This window comes from Orbicella franksi, chromosome 4 (genome assembly GCF_964199315.1).
Source record: "Orbicella franksi chromosome 4, jaOrbFran1.1, whole genome shotgun sequence".
NCBI lineage: Eukaryota > Metazoa > Cnidaria > Anthozoa > Scleractinia > Merulinidae > Orbicella > Orbicella franksi.
In genome coordinates, this window is record NC_138148.1 from 21424801 (window position 1) to 21443701 (window position 18901).

Genomic DNA, 18901 nt, shown 5'->3' on the forward strand with positions numbered 1-18901 from the left:
GCGCTTAGACGTTATCATCGGCGTCCGCCATGTTCGCACGTTTGGATCCTTGTTGGTCTTCTTCGGCAGAGCTACGTTCTCCTCTCTTGTGCTTTCCTTTGGTCTTGCCTTTATCCAGCATATAGTAGTTTTTATAGAAGTAACCAGAGAATTACTCGATTTTTTGGGGACGATATTGCTCCCTCACAAAGTGTGCGTCCCCACGCTAGCCCCGCGCATGCTCCCCCTTATCTGTTTTTCTTTAAGGTAATTACCCTGAAATAAAACTGCACATAGATTTTTGTTCAAACTTTGTCCAATAAATATTTATCATATGAGAACTTTAATTATAAAATGAAAAAGGGGGGGTGCCATGCTCGTTAAGGAGCAGTGAGGCATTGAAAATGCCCCATTTTAGCGTCATTTAATGCTTATTACAAGAGCGCATTCCAAGTTATTGTAAACTCTTTGTGAGCCCAGACTCATGAAAACACGCTTCAAACTACAGTCAATACTTTTGTCGGACACAAATAAACTTTTTAAGTTCGATTTTGACAGACAGCTGTATCCTCGTTAAAATATTGGAACCAAATTGCTTGCCACGGCTATCAAACTGCAAAATAGAATAGACTACAGTGCAGTTGCTATTTTCCTTAATTATTCAATTTTCAACATAGAAATCAGATCAGTCTTTTCTCACGCAAAGCTAATGATTAGTTGATTAAAATGACTGGAAAAAAATTTGGGGTGCCCGAGCTCGTTAGTGAGCTATAGCCATTTTTCAACTGATAGAACTCAATATCAAGGCAAATCCGCTATGTTTTCAATGTGCGCGTGCACGAACGCGCACTAATGACGCCATAAATTACGCGCAGTAAGGATGCGCAATGCAATACTGGGGAATGACCTTAAAAGACTCTAAACCTTAAGGAAGGGTTTGCCTCCAAAAATAAGGGGCACTTCGGCTGCTTTTATTATTCAATTCAGAGCTCTGTCTAATAACCAAGGTATGCGATACCTTCAATTCATATATACCATAAGCGGCTGAGGTTATCAAGGGTTCAAAAGGGAGAGGGAGACTAGGAACCAATGCACTTCTTTAGCTCATGCTCTTGCTTGGGAGACTTCTGACCAGTTTGTGTTTTCTACCGTGGACTCGAAAGTAAGTTGGACAGGAAGACTGGAAGCTTCAGAGATGCCGAGCAAAAAGAAGAAATTCAATGCTCGATTTCCTCCGGTAAATTCGTCTTTCTACTAAAAAGGCTCGGATAGTGGCATAAACTAATTTACTATTTCTGTATCGCTAGGCTCGGATCAAGAAAATTATGCAAACAGACGAGGACGTCGGCAAGGTTGCAGCGGCCGTACCTGTTATAATTTGTATCCTTAAATAAGTACAGGAACAAGTAATGAAGCTTAAGTTAGTTCATTCTGGCCTGACTTCAGATACAAGAAGGAAAAAAAGCTCAATTTACGTGGAAAAATGTACTCATCCAAAATTGAATATGATGGCATCTAAGCGATGTTAAACTTTGTGAGGGTCGATGTTGTTGTTGAAGTCTTCATGTTTATATATTTTTTCCTTGGAGGCGCTGGGTTGATTGATCTCCAAAATAACAAAGGTCTTTGTGGAATTCATTTTTACTAGTTGATTCAATAATTGTTTCTGTCCTTAACAGCTTTATTCTGTAGCCAAAGCTCTTGAGATGTTTGTACAGTCACTTGTAGAAAGGGCGAGTGAATACACTAGAGCGAGAAATGCCAAAACCATGACCACGTCCCATCTGTAAGTTATTGCAGGTTTTCTGCTCGTGTTACTTCAACAGAACATTTTTTGTGTGTTCCTCGTTCATTAATGGAACACAGTTTTGCTTGCTAGCTGACCTTTTGAGGGTGTTGTTGTGTTTGTTTTTTTCATTAATCTGACAGTTGTAGATGAGGTGATTCCACGTTCTTAATGTCGGTCAATTTATATCAGTTAAGACATTTTTATGGCCTTTTTAACATTTTAAACTTGTGAATTGACTAATATTTATATTGACAGTATCAGTATAAGCTGTATTTTAATTAGACAGATATCTTTTGTAACCTAGATCCAGGATCCTTTTTGTCAATGTGTATTAATCATTAATGTTGTTTCATTTCTTTTGTGCCCTAATAAAGTGTGTTCCTTTTAAATTATAATAATAAAAAAACAATAATAATAACAGCAGTAATAACAACTATAAAATGACGATTACAAAAAGCATTTAAGCAAGAAAATTAACGAAAATAGAGCAACATGACATTTCGACGAATTCATGTCATCATTGGCAAATGAATAAAATATTAAAAATAACAGCAAGGCATATTTATAGAAATTAGGATGTGAGGAAACAAGTAATTAGTGAAGGTGACATGAGAGCACTCAGGTAAAACGTTTCGCATGTATGGAATCTACTTGCGTGTTGAGTTTCAGTCTTTTGTTCATAATCCAAAGCATTTCGAAGATCAAATATTCAAGTTTGCAGGGCATTACTTTATGACTTTAAAATTCTTAATTAAGTCATTGGGTGTTAAGCCATACTCGTCCCTGAAATGATATCCAGTTACCGTAGAATTCCGAAAGTAACGGCCCCCGTTACTTTCGGATTTAGCAGGCCCAAGGAGCCACTACTTTCGGGTAGCCGTTACTTTCGGGTAGCCGTTACTTTTGGATGGTTAAAAAACGTTTGTAATTGGGCAGTCATTTTACACAAAGAAGACACGTTACATGATACGTATGAAAAGGTCATTCCGGTTACGTATTAACCTGCGATCAGGCGTTACGTATTTATTACCAAAGCATACTGTAACCAAAAAAGGGGGCAAACGTGTGTACAATACAATGAAAAGTAGCATTCATATTATACGGGAACTAAATACTGTATTATTTGACTCTGATCATACCGTATCTGGCACATACAGCCCTTATATGTAAGTATGAAATTAAATCACAAATATTTACTGTTCAAATGTTTCAGTCCTTTGATCAGTCTTGCACTCAGGCTGTTCCATCCGCACTTCGCTTGAGAGCAGAGAGTTTTTCTTTCAATGTCTTCTTTAAATCTGTACAGCCCTAGTACGGTACCGTATCACCGGTAGTTATTTTATGCAATGCTTTTGGATCGATTTTGAAAATACACACAAGAGACCACTGATTGGTATTTGCTATAAATAAATAGGAAATTATTCAATTCACTGCCAAGTTGTATTTCTAAGCACTTACCGTGCTGTTTGAAACAGGCGTTACATTTAATACAACAGATTTTATTGTTTTTGAGTTGTCATTTTTGACAACTACTTTCTTTCGGGGGGGGGGGGGCATTACTTTCGGGATTTAATAGAAAGATAAAAGATTTATGTTACTTTCGGGGAGCCGTTACTTTCGGGGGGGGGGGGGGCTGTTACTTTCGGAATTCTACGGTATAGAATGTCATCTTGTTCTATATATTGATGGAGGTGGCGGCAATTGTACCCAATATGATGTGTATCGCACAAATCACATTTGAATTCATACACTACACTTTGCTGACACTCAGATGATCAGTGATCTTTTTGCTTATGAAAACTGGCTTTTTGTAAAACAGTGCATTTTCAATGTTCCAGTACAGAAAGAGGGAAGCTTGCCTTGATTTCACACTCACACAGTTTGTAATCTACGCTTTGTTGTTATCGGATTCTCCATATTTAGAGGCAGTGGCTCTTAAGATCTTGTTGAATGTTGTGGCTAACAAATACAGGCTGAATAGAGACATGAATCTTCTGGCTTAAATCTTTAAGTTGACCTTGTGAAGTATCAGCTGAGGCCTGGTCTTTGAATGGGAGGACAATGCAAATGGGGTCTACAGCATCAGGTTTGGCCAGTGAAGAAACAGGCTGATCAGATGCTTTTACCACGATGAAATGTGTGATGGTGGAATTAATTACTTTGTCCGGAAATTTAAGTTGAGAGAAGAACAATTTAAGGCGATCGTACTCTTTGGAGTTGTACGACCAACTGGAAGAAAGCATGATCTTTACCAGGCTGCGTTTATATCGGTCATCAACACGACTCTTGTGGTGCAACAAGAGGCCAGTGTTTGTGGGTTTCACATAAACTTTTGTCCCAGTGTATGTAGACTTGTTAAGCTGCTCTTTGCCGAGAAACAGAAGCATGCCATTGTTTTCCATCTCCATGGTAAACTTAATAGATGAATGACGGTGGTTAAGAGTCTCAAGGAAGACATTTGCTGATGTTTTGTTGGGCATAATGGTTAACATATGGTCCACATATCTCCTGTAATATGTGGGCATCTTGCCTTTGTGTTCCAGGGTTTCTTCAATGCAGCACATGAAAACACGACCAAGCTAGGAGCCCATGGCAACACTATTGGTCTGTTTATATAGTTGACCATTAAACAAGAAAAGCTGGTCCTTTATTGCCCCTCTCAGAAGATCAATGAGGTCTTGCTTACTGAGATTAAGGTGGTGCATTTCATTGAACCAATCATTCAAGAAAGCTCTGTCAGCAAGTAAGTGTATGGTTTCTTCCAAAGGCACATTGGTAAATAATGAAGAAATCATAGGAAACCAGGACATCACCATTATTGATTGTCAGTGTATGGACTTTATTCACAAACTCGAAGGTGTCAGTTGTCATGTACTGGCTGTTGGCAAGAGGTTTGAGTTTGTGATCTAGCCATTTTGCCAGTGCGAAGTTGTATCTCTGCGTAGCTGACAAAACAGGCCGCATAGCTAATTGCTTCTTGTGTGTTTTGGGCAAACCATAGAGGTGAGCTAGCTTAGAGCCAGATGGAAAAACTGAAGCTGCAATTTCATTAGGCAGGATTCATCAAACATGTGATTCGAGTTCCTTCTCTTTCTGATGGAGAGGGTGATAGTACTTCGGCCTCTGGATCAACCACCCTGAATTTGGTGACATCATTTATGTATGCTAGGAGGCATAAATATTCATCCTTGTCCATAATGAAGACACCAGATCCTTTGTCAGGTTTAGTTACAGTATTAACTATTTCATCATGTTTCTTTAACTGATGAATAGGCTTCAAGGGTGTTTGTGTAGGTTTAGGTCCCTTTTAGTGGATATAATTTAGTGCCACAGATTGAAAATTGGATGCTGTGAGGTCACAAAGATCATCTGATAAATGTGGCTTGAGTTTCCAGTAAGCTTTCTCAAAGCTAGCCTTTACGTCAATCGAGAGTGCATGTTAGGGATGGCAAATTTTGGCACAAGGTCTGACTTATGGTCTCTGGCTGAGTTCCTAGCCTGCGGGTTCTGACGCGATGACCTCCTCCCTGTCCACCTTGGCCTGTTGGCCACCAACTGCTCCCTCATCCCCATCGAGGGAGTATTTTTCACCAGGCTCACAGCAAACTCTTGCAACACTGAGTTGTCATCATGCCACTACAAGGTTTAAGTCAGCAGCTCAGTCCAAGCTATGTACCTTGTGTGAGTTGCTGCTCAACTTTGGTCTTCCCTTGAATGACTTCCCATCTTTCAAGAAAACAGACAGGCCTAGAGAGGGGTGTCACACAAGTAAACCTGACATTCCTGATGTCCCCTACAAGCTTCCCTTCCATCTTGCATGCCGTTTCCCAAAGGCCACCTGGAAGACAGTCACAGACGCTTGGAGCGGCTACCACAGCGTCCCACTGATTCCCTTTGATTGTCCCCTGACCACTTTTATCACACTGTTTGGCCACTGATGATACACATGAGCACCTCAAGGATTCCTCTCTTTGGGAGACAGCTATAATTGTTACTTTGATGCCCTACTACTATCCTTTGAGCGCAAGGGATGCTGGGTCGACAACAACATACACCATGACTCTGACCTGGAACAGCCCTGGTGGAGAACAATAATTATTGACTTCCTCACGCTTGTCGGTCAGGCTGGTATTGTGCTCAACTGACCCGCATAAATTCCAGTTTGCGGAGAGAAGCGTAGACTTTGCGGGATTCAGAGTGTCAGATACCACTATTGAACCACTCCTGAAATACTTAGATGCCATCAGAGACTAAAAACATGGCTGACCTAAAAACAGTCCCCGGTCAGCAGGTTTACTGGGCCAGCGGTAAACTCTGCACATACTGTTGAAACAAAAAATAAGTGAGATCAAAACTTAACTGCAGCATATCTCTCAGCATTTTACAGGACAAATTTATGTAGTTCCAAAAGGTTTTTAGATTTTCCTATGTTATTCCATTATTGTTTGTATCCACAGAAAGAGATGTATCACATCAGAAAACCAGTTTGACTTTTTGAAAGACTTAGTAGCTAATGTTCCGGATCTACCTTCAAATGAAGAGGAACGAGATGGAGAACCCAAACCAAAAAGGTATGCAAACCACTTCTGCCGCAACAACTTAAGACCAAACATATTTCTGTTTCTCAAAATGATAATACGATAAAAAGGTTGTTAATTTTATCACCAGGCAATTTATGTTTTCCTGAAATGTTTCTGAGTTTGGTCATTATTTGTACTGCAATTTGGCCGTACACAAACTTTAGAAGATGCTCTAGATGGTATGTTTCATAATTTAGGAGATTTATCCTTGGTTTGCATTTAGAAAAAGGACTCCAAAAGATCCTGTGCAGAACAAAGAGAGAAAGAAATCTGATAAAAGAAAACCACAAACCATGACAGTGTCTGATGAGTCTGAAGAAGTGGAGTCTGAGGTCAGGAATGTTTGACACTTAAGTTTGTTATGCATAAGGAAGGGACCATATCCAGTAGACTAGTTGTTTGGCTAGCAGCAGGTACCTTTCCCTCTAAGAAAACAAGAAAACAGGAAAACAGCCTAAATTCTCAAAAGACGCCATATATGTAAGAACCTTTTTGGGCTAACTTAATGTAGGTTCTCAAATGTGAGTTTTTACAGTACTAATGGTCCATTCTCTATCTTTGCCCCTTCATCTTTCTTAAGTTGATTTCCTTTAAGTGTATTATGGCACAATAGAGTTCTCTGGTTAACTGTTTAGTGTTGTGGATATCATTATCTTTGTAAGTTAACAAGGCTGTTAACTCCCAGATTTGACAGGTGTGAAATGCGTCAAACATAGCTTTAAGTTCACATCTTTCACATTGAATTATTTTCCTCCTTTGAATAACCATGACAAATAACTTCTTGGTCTGGCAAACTGTCTTGATGTACTGTTCTTGTCTGTTTGACATCCCAGAGATAGACAATCTACTGTAACTCTGCCAAATAAATAGGAAAAGACAACTAGTTTGTAGTGAAAGAGTTGTTTCAGAATTGCCAGTCAGAGTAACTATAAAATTGTTGCCTCTTCTCGTTATAAGGGATTTCTCCTGTCCTCCACTCCACAAGTCAAAATTCTAGTTGTTATCCATATGAATTTGTCGGTTTGTCTGGCCCTATTTCTTAACTTCTGTATCATTTAGTGTAATTAAATTCTTGTTAGGTTAGTTTGACATGTGTAGTAATAGGAGAGGGAAGTTGTGAAATTCTACAAAAGTTGACATGTAATGGTAGGATAAATTTCAGTAATTTGCTAATTTATCAACCAGGAAGAAGATTCTTCATCTGAAGGAACTAGTAATCATAATAGTGTGATGCCACCATCAATACCATCCATAACACTAACAAGGCCCAGCACAGCTGACCACAATCAAGAGTAAGTATCATTGAACTCAGCTAAATGTTCATATAATCATTGTTTATAAGCATGATGGGTGCAGTCTGATTGATCATTATAGCCATTCACTGTTGTACTTGTCAGTTAAACCACATTCCTATCATGGTTTATCATTTCAAGTAACCACTTGGAATGTTGGAATAACTTCACTGTTGTACGTCTAAACACGTCACTTGACTGAATATTCCCCAATTTTCAAAACCGTGCGTGTTACGAAAAAGATTTGAAGGATAATAAACACAATAGCCTCCATTTGGCGCGAAAATACGCTCGGATATTTGTCCTCGGACATTATCTGTTCCTCAAAGCTCACAGTTTTCCTCGAGCTACACTCGGAAATCTGTTTGTTTCTCGGAACAGATAATGTCCGCGGACAAATATCCGAGCATATTTCCGTGCCAAATGGAGCCTACTGTGTATATATCAGGACATCATAATAGTAGCCACAGCTTCTGATTGGCCAACTGTGAATTTGGTTATGGCAAATATAAAAAAAAGACTTAAGGTTACAGTATACCTTCAGGGGTGTCTCGCGCGCAAACGATGTTGAGCGTGCAGTTTAAACTGTAGATACCTAAACCCCCATATCAAATTAAAGCTTATGGAGCTGGCTATCAAACTATACCAAGAATTTTGAAAGAAAATGAATTGTCGAATTTTTCACGACCACTAAATGCGAGCGCCCGAATCACCTTTCGAAAGCTACAAGTCAAAGCGAATTTCGTTTTGCGCCAATTTAATTTTTTCCTCGGTTTCAGTGCCCAAAGCGCTTAAAAACCGTGTCTGCGTTTTGGCATATTCGATTGCAGTAAAAAGTTACAGAACATTTTCGAAATAGGATTAAAAAAATGTGGAGTGATCGTACAAAAATCGTTCTCGAAGAAAAAGTATTTCGAAATTAACAATTCCCAGACACGCTTTTGTAGTTTATATGTTAAACTAGCCACTGTCCAAATTTAAGAGCAATTGAACAAATTCCCTTTGAGTTATAACTCTTTAAAGTGTCTGCTTCAAGTGAAAAAATTTATTCGAGAAAACAGCGCTAAGAAAAATTTTCTGCTTCGCGAACAAACTCCGCCCACAAACGCCTTCAACTGGGTTCTCAGATAACTAAGCCAATCAGTGCAGGGAAAGTTTACTACCGTTAACCTCCTGGTGAAATTTACGCGCGAATCTCTAAAAAAACTCTTGTGTTTCGCAATGCGCTCAAGGAACCGAAGACAGAGAGATAATTTTTCTGTAGCTCGGTTTTTCTTGAAGCTGGTCTGGCAAAATGGGGAAGACTAAAAAGGATACGAACGCTAGAGTGGCTGAGCGAAAGAAACAAACAAAAGACAGCGCGGAGAGCAACTGTGTGTGGGCAACTGTGCATGGATAATATTTCAAATGGTCTCAATGAGTCCGACGATTCGTCGATATCGGACTCATCAGAAGAGTCTCTGTCAGCATCCCTGTTATTGCTGTCAAGTTCCGAAATTTTTACAGAACCTTTCTTTCTTCTCACCACGAATATTTGCCCGCCTTATACGATAACTATAGCTTCATCCGCGTGGCGAACTTTCGCTTCTTCACTCATTGATGTATTTTCATTCGTTCTTCGCTGTTTTCGCTTTTTCGAACCGGTCCATGGTTTAAACGTGGTCTATGTTTACTTATAACTTAATAGAGACACGCCTAATATCAAAAATGCTGGGTAGTCAGAACAACAATGCTGATCAACTGAGTAGTCAATTCGTGACATCCATATAGGTAATTCCCGCGAAAATCGCCTCGGTTGATTGCATACGCGCCATAGGGCTGTCAATCAAGAGGTAAACTTTTACTTCCGGTGAAAACGTAAAACCGCCATTTCTCCGCCAATATTTAGCCTTTTTCAAAAATTGTTTTCAGAAATTAGAGATTATTCTTCGACCTCTATTTTGACCCAAAAACCCAAATTTGAAGAAAATTGCCGACCCGAAGGTATACTGTAACCTTAAGCGTGTTGGAAAACAGATATCTAGTGTAATTGCTGACCCATGTGTATTTTGTTTTCAGATGTGAATCGTCTTTAGTGGCTGTGAATGCCCCCAGACTTGGTCAAATGTCAGGAATAATGGGCAACTCATTAGATGAAGATGATGATTACGACTCGTGAAAACCTTGAGGAAGAGACATTTTACTTCTTTTTAAAATAATTCAACCCATGACATCCTGCTGTTGATGTTTTGCTGCCTTGGCAAAAGGAATTTTAATGCACTGCATTTGACTCTACTCTTACATATCAGAGTGTCTTACACATCAGCCGAGACTGCAGTGGTAAACCAGTCAACACGATGTATTATTGACTGATATTTCCACAAACTCTGCATGGAGTTTGTGTTATCTTGTAACTTTCATTGGATTCTATTAATTAGCATTCTTCTGGCAAATACATCGCTGTTTTTTTTCACGGATGAAAGTCTTCTAGTCTTGAAAGACGTCTTAAACTCCAAAGGAAACTAGGTACAACCATTACTGATATTACGTAATGCTAAATAGTGAAGCAAGTTTATTTCCAAAGGAAAGCTGTTTTTACTATGAGTATTTTTGCACGTGCCTTGAAGTCTTGACAATACCATTCTGATATCATGCTACTTATTTTTGTTACTAGTCTTGACAATATTTTCCTCTTAGTAATGCATTTCTTCATTGGTTATTTGCTGTTGTCAAGACGTTGCTGAAGACATTTGATGACGATAACGATCAGGACTAACGGACAAGGCTGATTGTCGACAAGTCATCTTTCAGTTGAATGCTTGACTAGCTCGAAGTCTTTAGATCACGTGGCATTTTGCTTCTTCATTGCATGCAAAATATTCGCTCTGTATTGTAATAAGCTGGTTCAGCAGTGAGTGCCTCAGATGGTTCAGTTCATACCACCTAAGGACTTGTGTAAATTAAACTGGATTAGTTGGAAGCCTCCAGTAACTTACTAGTGGTCGTCATTAATGAACTGTGTTGTCAGGTTTGTTCCTTTTTTACAAAACTATGTTAGCCTTGAGCAGTTTTATTGTACTGAAAATAAATTTGTACCAGATTTATTTTACTCGACTAGTATAATAAGTGTTTAACCCATCAAGCGCTCGATTGAACCAAAAAAAAAGCCACAACTTGTCGTATAGAAATTTCGGAAAACGAATATGTGGGGATTTTCAGTGTGGTAGTGGCTCGGTCATGGTTGCCGTGAGACAGCCCGGATAAGTAGGAGTTCTAACATCCGTTCGAGAAACTTTAATAGTTTTACCCCACCGACAGAAATAAGCGTGCCCTAAATAATTTTCTTATATTTTTCAAATATATTTATTTTCCGATCATCTAGGTGAAAATGAGAAAAGGCGGATACCTCTTAAGTTATTCCATTTATCTGAAAATTTTCAGTCGAAAACCCCGTTCTATTTGGTTTTCCATACAAATGGACAGCACCCCTGGTTTTTCTTTCGTGACCCTTCCACTCCGCCGACTTCCTGCTCACTCGCTGCTTTTGAAGCTTTCTCAGATGTTTATTCAGTGGAATATAGATTTCCATTTTTCATTCATCGAGTTTTTCTTGGAACCAGTACTAAATATCCTTCTTGCATATATATTGTAGCATATTCATCACATATATTCCCATGATAAAATACGCAGTAGATCCGATACCAAGGAAATGGAGCAGTCCTTTCCAATAGAGGGATTTGTAATGCTGTCAAATGGTACAAACTCATCCCGTCTCACTTCGTATTGTTCCATTGGTCGGCACATTGAAAATTTTCTGGATTGGATTCGTGAGGTTTCCTTTTATTTTTAAAGCAGATATTAAAATACCTCGCATCAAAATTCCAAAGCCGACCTCACAGGAGATGACCAGAAACGAGAAAACTAGAATGAGGGCGTGGGCTAAGACGCATGGTAAATCCATCAGATAACGAAATGAAGACAAGATTACAATGGACAGGGAGGGCAGCCGGAACTTTGGTACTGATAAAACTGAAGCGTTCTTGAAACTAGTCAATTTGAATACACTGAAAGGCGTAGAAAGAGGTCCAAGCGAAAGTGACTGAGCCGTCTAATTCAAATACCACCTGAGTCTCCTAACAACGAACAGGTAGACAATTTGAGTCCTAGTGACAGTAACAGTGACTGAAAAGAAAAAGTAGACGGCGCTCTTGAAACAGCACTGAGTATGATCTGTCCGACCAGGCTCGGAAGAATAACAACACTTACAACTCGGATGACAGATTTTCAGTGTAAGCGGGAATGACAGGAATGTGGAGTGGCAGGAAGTTGCAAGGACTTGTAACCTAATAATTGTTATAACCTCCCTACTTGCAGGGTTTAGTACAGTCTAAAAGATCCTATGGTCTTCAGAACATCTTCGCAAATCCTGGTGAATTTTTGGGTCTTTGTTGGCTAGTATTTAGAAGCCGTAATTTTGCGGATGCGAAGAGAAAAGAACTGGCATGTATAACACTGGGATTTTTTTTCTGAATTCTGCTTGTGGGAATGGGATTTGAGCACTGAGAAGTGGGATTTGCAAAAAAAATTACATTTGGGCTGGGAAATACCCAGGCCCCCTATATTTATGGTTACACTATATGATTGTTACACCACGAGTACACTGGAGCAGGCGTACTTCTTCCTTGAGTAGTCTTAGACAAAAGTTCAGTGAAATGAGGCCAGCACACTCAAAATTTCAGTATACAAAGGCAATAGTTTGTGCCATACCTTCCTCACTTCCTGCTGAAGCACAGAGGCAAAATGATCCTGCAGAACCTGTGGACTTCGAAAAAGCCGTTCGACAACACCGTGAGTACGTTCTTGCGTTGAAAAATCTTGGATTAGAGGTGATAGAGCTTCCTGCAGACGAAGAGCATCCAGATTGTGTGTTTGTCGAAGACGTGAGTGTAGTGTGTGATGGAGTCGCCTTAATTTCCCGGCTTGGTCATCAAACGAGGCGTGGGGAATCCGCTAGAATGAAGTCAACTTTCGAGGAACTTGGATTGGTGGTGGCAGAAATGAAACCACCAGCTGCTTTAGACGGAGGAGATGTACTTTTCACTGGGAAAGAATTTCTTGTGGGGCTCTCTAAGAGGACGAATCAAGCAGGAATGGAAACTTTAGCCAAAACATTCCCCAGTTACCCTGTGACGGGGATTTCAGTAACCAGCCATCTTCACCTCAAATCTATGATGACGATGGGCGGTCATGACATCATCGTCGTTGGCGGAAGTAGCGAGGCTCAGAATGCTTGGATTGAAGTCGAGAAAAAGGCCAAGTTTCAGTATGAAAAGCTTGTAGTTTCTGATGACACTGCTGCTAATTGTCTTTTTGTCAATGGAACATTAATACATTTGGTTGCAGCTGAGATTCCCGACAGTTTCGAGGCGTTTAATCAAATTTCTTGTCCAAAGATGGAGCTCGAAAATTCTGAGCTTAGTAAAGTTGATGGTTGTCTAACTTGCCTGTCTATATTGATATGATATATTAAATCCATTAATTAATTTAGTTTGAGAAACTGTTAGATTACCGCTTGCAATTTAAAACATTGTCATGCCACTTTTCTGAATTTTAGCAATGCAAACCTGATTAGGAATTTGGGTTTTGCTAAAAGCAGGCCCGCGGTCCACAACCCGCGATGGACGGGGCGGCCCAAAGGCCCTGCGGCCCGCGACCCACGGCCCGCGACAGCCTGGCGTCTGGGAGGCCTGGTGGCCTAGTCCTGATTTTCCACAGTTTTTGAGTTATCTTTTTGTAAAAAAAAATGCCTCTTAGTCGGCGTGTCAGGTATGTTATGGACGGGTCAATGGGTGAGTGAGTGAGTGAGTGAGTGAGTGAGAGATGTATGTATGTCACACTAATCAGATTGGATCTACTATGAACAGCCAATCAAATTTCTTGTTGTAAAGGTAAATGGTTCGTGAGAAACACAAGGTATGTATAAACACAAGGACTTTGGTAATTGAAAAATAAAGAGTGACGTGTATGTTGCCGGTTTGTGATTTTTAGTCCGGTTTGGAGGGGAGTGTGACAGTTACATACGTACATTGGGTTGTTTTAGAGTGCATAATTTTCAGTGTAATGGTGGCTAGTTATGAACGAGATGAGTCTTGAGTTTTGAAGCAGTTCATGAGTAGTAGGCAAATGGCACGAGTTATTTTTATTTTTAATTACAAAGGGTAACTTGATACTTTTGTCTTCACGAATCGTCGGTTCTAGTTCTTAGGACATGTTTTAGAGGAGACGAGACTATTTAGATTAGAAGCAGTTCTAACGTTTACAATAGTAAGTGCAGGTAACGATTGTTTTGTTCTTATTGCATGCAAATATAACGAGATATTTTTATTTTTCAGTTACAATGGGTAATTTGGCACTCTTGTTTTTCACAAGGTAGTAAATTCAATTAGAGCTGACGAATCGTCGTGACTTGTTCCCACGAGATGTTTGCTATTTTTAGTTACAAATGGTAACTTGACACTTTTGTTTTTCATATGGGAGTAAATTCAATTAGAGCTTACAAGTTATCGGCTATTGTTCCCAGGATATCGAACAAAAAAGAAGCTTTCCTTTCTAGAGTGTTTTTACGTCTCTGCAGTAGCAGTTTAATATTTTTATTTGATGGGCATTTTATGACATTCTTTCCAGTCCGATATTTTTAAAGGTAAAAAGTATGAAAACTGTTTGAAGACTGTGTGGCACCAAGTTAAAGTGCAATTTAATTAAATCAGACTTTCAACGTGTCAGAGGTTTCTTTCTCTTTCTTTAAATTTTCGGCGAAGTAGTGTTGTTGCGTTGTGTTGTGTAAAAAGGGTAAACTTATTACTCGTATAAAATGCGAAAAGTTCTCTTAACTTGAGTATTTTTGAGCAAAAATTCCTCTTGGAGGCTGGAAGGCTTCCCGAGGGGGTACTCCCAGAAAAATTGGTTGGGGGTGTGCGGCCCGCTTCCCAAAACCCTTACCCTGTTTATGACCAAAATCTGCGATATTCCTTACCCTATTTATGACCTGACCAAAAATTCGAAACCCTATTTACGACCTGATCCTCAAATCAAAACCCTGTTTCAGACCTGCATTATAATTAGCTCCCTAGTTCACACCAATGTTAAATTACCGCAAACATATAAATTTGTGAAGGCTTTTGTTGATTTTCTTTTCGATAATGATGAAAAAGTGGCTTCTTCTTAAAGCATACCCATATCAAGGCTAGAGTGCAAAAACCGTACCCTATTTATGACCAAAATGGCCAAAATCAGCTAAAATCGATACCCTATTTATGACCAAAACGGCTGAAAAACCATACCCTTCGGTGCCGTACAGACCTATATAGTCCATATAAGATCACGTAGTCCTTCCCCGGGGGAAGGGCTACGTGATCGGTGAGTGAGGGAGTTATGCGTGTGCGCGTGTCAGACCAATCACAGTGTGGATTGTATCAAAGACTGAATAAAATTGCCTGTTAGAAAATAAGATGGTATCTACATTAATCTGGAGACGTGTCAGATTACTGTAGTTTGTTCAGTCAAACATTTTATGGCTTACTATTTAGTTATCTTACCATTACTGATGTAACATCGTATGTACATCATAAACTCCCAGTTTCTTTCTTGCTGTACATCGCAACCAAAAAGACTTGTCAAATCAACCAAATAATTACTGTAAACAGTTCCATGAATGCTCCTATCTCCGAGACTTATAGTTCACAAAAAAATAACTCTTGCACGCCTTGCGTGCCTATGTTTTTGTTCAGCGGTACATCCACACGCATGCACAGATCTGCATTGGGTTTGGGCTTGGAAAATGGACGACGGTGAGTTTGAATTCGTTTACCATTTAATCATTTGAATTCTTTTTTCTGTTTGTTGCATGTTGTTCAGATAAAAGCGTTTTCATTCTGTTCATTCGTCTCTTTATAGAAACCGATGGCAGAATAGAGGACTTTCGTTATCGAACGATGTAAGTTATTTTCAAACCATACTTTGAAAGTGAAAATTTCATAAATGAGATATGTGAACCGCGAATCTTTTTCAGTGACAATTCGCAGTTCACAATTTAGCTTATGAAATTTTCAATCTCAAACTGTGGTTTGAAAGTAACTTACATCGTTCGAGAATGGACTTCCTTTCTATCAGGTTCTGTAAACAGACGAATAAACAGAGAATGACAACGTTTTTCACTTAGCAACATGCAACAAAAGAAAGGATCGAAAAGGATTGAAATGATTATTAAAATGGTAAACGAATTCAAACTCACCATCGTCCATTTTGCACACCCAAACCCAATGCAGATCTGTGCATGCACGTGGATTTACCGCTGGACAAAAAAACTGTGGAAAATCAGGACTGGGCCAGCGGGCCTCTGGGCTGCTGGGCCCTCGAACCGCCAGGCCGTTGCAGGCCGAGGGCCATGGGCCTTCGGGCCGCTGGGCTGTGGGCCTGCTTTTAGCAAAACCCTTAGGAATTTGAGTCTTTTAGTTTGAAATTAATGTATGAAGTCATAAGAGATGAGGGATTTGTGCTTAATTTGCAAATTAAATTACCACCAAAAGATTACAAAATTACCACTGTGTAATGGCTTGAGCACAAGGTTTCTTGGTAATGATAATTCTTTATTTAGAGTGACAAACTCTGTTTTAATAGCTAAAAGGCTACTTCGCAGGAAGCGCACTATTAATAATGGTAATAGGACTGAGTGGAGTCCAATTCAGTCTGTAATCATAGGAGTGATTAACAAAATCAGACGACTGTGAAGTGGGAGTCCGATTTGTTAATCACAAGTATGATTACAGACTGAATTGGACGACATTATGTCCTGTTACCAATTATCAAAACTATGACAAAATTCGAGAAACGAACAAACCATCGATTGAGCGCTGAACGATTTGAAAACATTATGAATGCTGAAAAACACAGCAGTTTACTCAACAAAGTGCACCGCGACAGCGTGTGCAAAATGACGCGTACTGTCCAATTAATGCTCAAATAAGGCTGCTGATAGCCAATCACATTCAAGTATTTTGTTATAGTTTTGATTAATATAACATAAATACATATTAATTAATAAACAAGTAAACAAAGAGAAAATACAAACTAGTTAACATGTAACTAGTGTATCAATAGTTTAGGGTGAAATAAACGCTAATGTTGGCAAGCAACCATTGTATGAACTGTCATTTACCTCTGCCACCTTCCTCCAATGTGATCTTCCATATTGACTCTTCCATGTTGTGGGCTTCTTTCACCCTAGCATTTTTTGTTTTTTGCAAAGCAGTGAATTCACCTGCAATGGTAGGTTTAATCCCCACACTCACTTATCGAGAGCTGATGTCATTTTTCAGCCCACTATTTGCCACACCAATTTTCTTGAAATAACCATTAACAAGTCTGAAACAGACCCCTTCCGCAAGACAGCCAACCTCACCATGGCTAAGTCAGACTCAAGCATAGGCACCATCACTGCCCTTCAGGACTACCTTCTTCAAACAGACAGATGGAGTACCTCTCAGCCACTCTTCCAATTCACTGATGGGCACAGTCTTACCTGTGCACCTCTTACCAACAACTTGCATGCTGTCCTATGTGTCTGTGGTTTGGAGTGTACACTTGGCTTTCCACAGCTTCAGAATTCATGCAGACACAACGGCAGGAGCAGCAGGCTTTCCCGATTAATTGATTAAAGTCCTTGGAAGGTGGAAATCTGATGCTTATCAGACATATATCAAGATCCCAAAAGAAACTATCTTTCAAGTCCCAAAGAACTTGGCATCTTGCCTTCCTGATTTGTCCTTGAAACACTTAAAACTGCTATCTACATTGCGAACACAACAATGTCTCTTTGTACTTAATACTTCATTCTTAGGTGAATACTTTGTATCTGCATAGTCCTAGGTCGTACGGGAGGGCACTCAGGTCCCCCTTACTGCCTCTCTACAGCTGCCTGGTCTCATTGTCACCCTTGGGGTGAAGGAATGTCCATGCCTAATCCTTGCACCTCCTGTGGAGATTCGGTTTGAGGGATCTGCATTAACTCAGTTTATGGGCTCCACACATGGTACTTTGTTGCCATACTTGACATCATGTGCGGGAAATTGCTGCCTGTGGCACCCCTTCAGCCCTGTGCTGAAGCCCCACCAGGGGGGAGACATTTGTTACTCTGGACTGGGTTAACTTGGCCCCAGGACATTATTCCAGCAACAATGTCCGCCTTGCAGTATAGGCATGGGGCACCCCCCTCAGCACGGCGCCATGTGCCGAGGCCCCTCATCTGGTCAGTGGGTTTTATCTGAACCTTGCCAGTAGATTCCCTGCCCAAGATTGCCCACCAAATGGTCTTGTGGTCATTGCGTGCCACAACATTGACTGTAAGTAGTTTGTTGTAATAGACCTTTTTACCCATACAGCAGCCATTTAGCATTCCATTGTTTAGTGTTATCCTGAGATCAGGAGTTAAAATCAAGTCGTTTCCAATGGATTTGTTTTCCTTATGATGTGTGGTTCCAAAAATATCTAGTGAAACCTATATTAGGCAGACACCCTTGGGACCCTCACTAGTGTCTGCTAATACAGGGTATCTGCTCTAAGCAGGTTCTAATATATTGTGCAATAATAGTTAATTATTAACCCTTTTGTAACTCAGTTTAAAACTGTGTAAGATCAAAGACTGCTCCAGTTAGTCAATTCATCAATCTGGAATAATCTACTTAGCTTTAAAACGAAATCGCTGAACAATGTTAAAGGAGTCTAAGCTGAGCTTTCACAAGTAAAAAGTCCTTGAAGACTGTCTGCTTATTGCAGGTTTTGTGCAACAAAATGGCTTAAAATTGGTGTCCACATCCACTTAACAGAGGTGTCCCCTGAATGCAGGTTTAGTTTACAGTAAATGTAGGAAGAAAATTTTGGGACTCAAGCTGGTGTCTACTTAATGGAGGGTGTGCGCTTAGTATGGGGTCCACTTAACACAGGTTTCACTGTATACCCACCCTGAAGTGAAATTCCCAGAAGGGTGGGGCAATTAGTTTATAAATTTGTATGTAATGTAGTGTACCAGTAAGTAGTTTGTTGTAACAGACCTTTTTACTGATATGGCAGCCATTTTGTCTTCCATTGTTTCAAAAAGCTATTATGGGATGCTTAAGGGGCATACTAGTATGTATTTGCCCGCTAAGCACCCTTAATAGCTATTTGGAACAATGAAATTCAAAATGGTCACCATATCGGTAGACAGGTCTATTAATGTATTTGCAAGT

General features: G+C 39.8%; 3 protein-coding genes across 3 annotated transcripts; 2 read left to right on the forward strand and 1 right to left on the reverse strand.

The window, feature by feature from the left end:
- Positions 1 to 1055: 1055 nt before the first annotated feature.
- On the forward strand, positions 1056 to 10728 carry LOC145483748 (uncharacterized). The gene is made up of 7 exons (XM_081462296.1): positions 1056 to 1216; positions 1287 to 1359; positions 1672 to 1765; positions 6226 to 6339; positions 6572 to 6680; positions 7534 to 7640; positions 9699 to 10728. Exons 1-7 carry the CDS (start codon positions 1175 to 1177, stop codon positions 9796 to 9798), a joined length of 639 nt encoding a protein of 212 aa, XP_081318422.1. The 5' UTR covers positions 1056 to 1174; the 3' UTR covers positions 9799 to 10728.
- On the reverse strand, positions 3316 to 6219 carry LOC145483747 (uncharacterized). Its single transcript, XM_081462294.1, has one exon. The coding sequence runs from the start codon at positions 4330 to 4332 to the stop codon at positions 3688 to 3690; it is 645 nt and encodes a 214-aa protein (XP_081318420.1). The 5' UTR covers positions 4333 to 6219; the 3' UTR covers positions 3316 to 3687.
- Positions 10729 to 12161: 1433 nt separating the features above from the next.
- Positions 12162 to 18868, forward strand: LOC145483746 (N(G),N(G)-dimethylarginine dimethylaminohydrolase 1-like). The gene has a single exon (XM_081462293.1). The coding sequence runs from the start codon at positions 12257 to 12259 to the stop codon at positions 13139 to 13141; it is 885 nt and encodes a 294-aa protein (XP_081318419.1). The 5' UTR covers positions 12162 to 12256; the 3' UTR covers positions 13142 to 18868.
- Positions 18869 to 18901: the final 33 nt, after the last annotated feature.

Excerpts from the sequence above, each read along its gene's own strand:
- LOC145483747 (XM_081462294.1), bottom strand. The coding sequence starts at position 4,332 with ATGTGCTGCATTGAAGAAACCCTGGAACACAAAGGCAAGATGCCCACA.
- LOC145483748 (XM_081462296.1), top strand. The coding sequence starts at position 1,175 with ATGCCGAGCAAAAAGAAGAAATTCAATGCTCGATTTCCTCCG. Across the intron at positions 1,217-1,286 it reads TCAATGCTCGATTTCCTCCG|GCTCGGATCAAGAAAATTAT; the intron begins GTAAATTCGTCT and ends CTGTATCGCTAG. Across the intron at positions 6,681-7,533 it reads CTGAAGAAGTGGAGTCTGAG|GAAGAAGATTCTTCATCTGA; the intron begins GTCAGGAATGTT and ends TTTATCAACCAG.
- LOC145483746 (XM_081462293.1), top strand. The coding sequence starts at position 12,257 with ATGATTGTTACACCACGAGTACACTGGAGCAGGCGTACTTCTTCCTTG.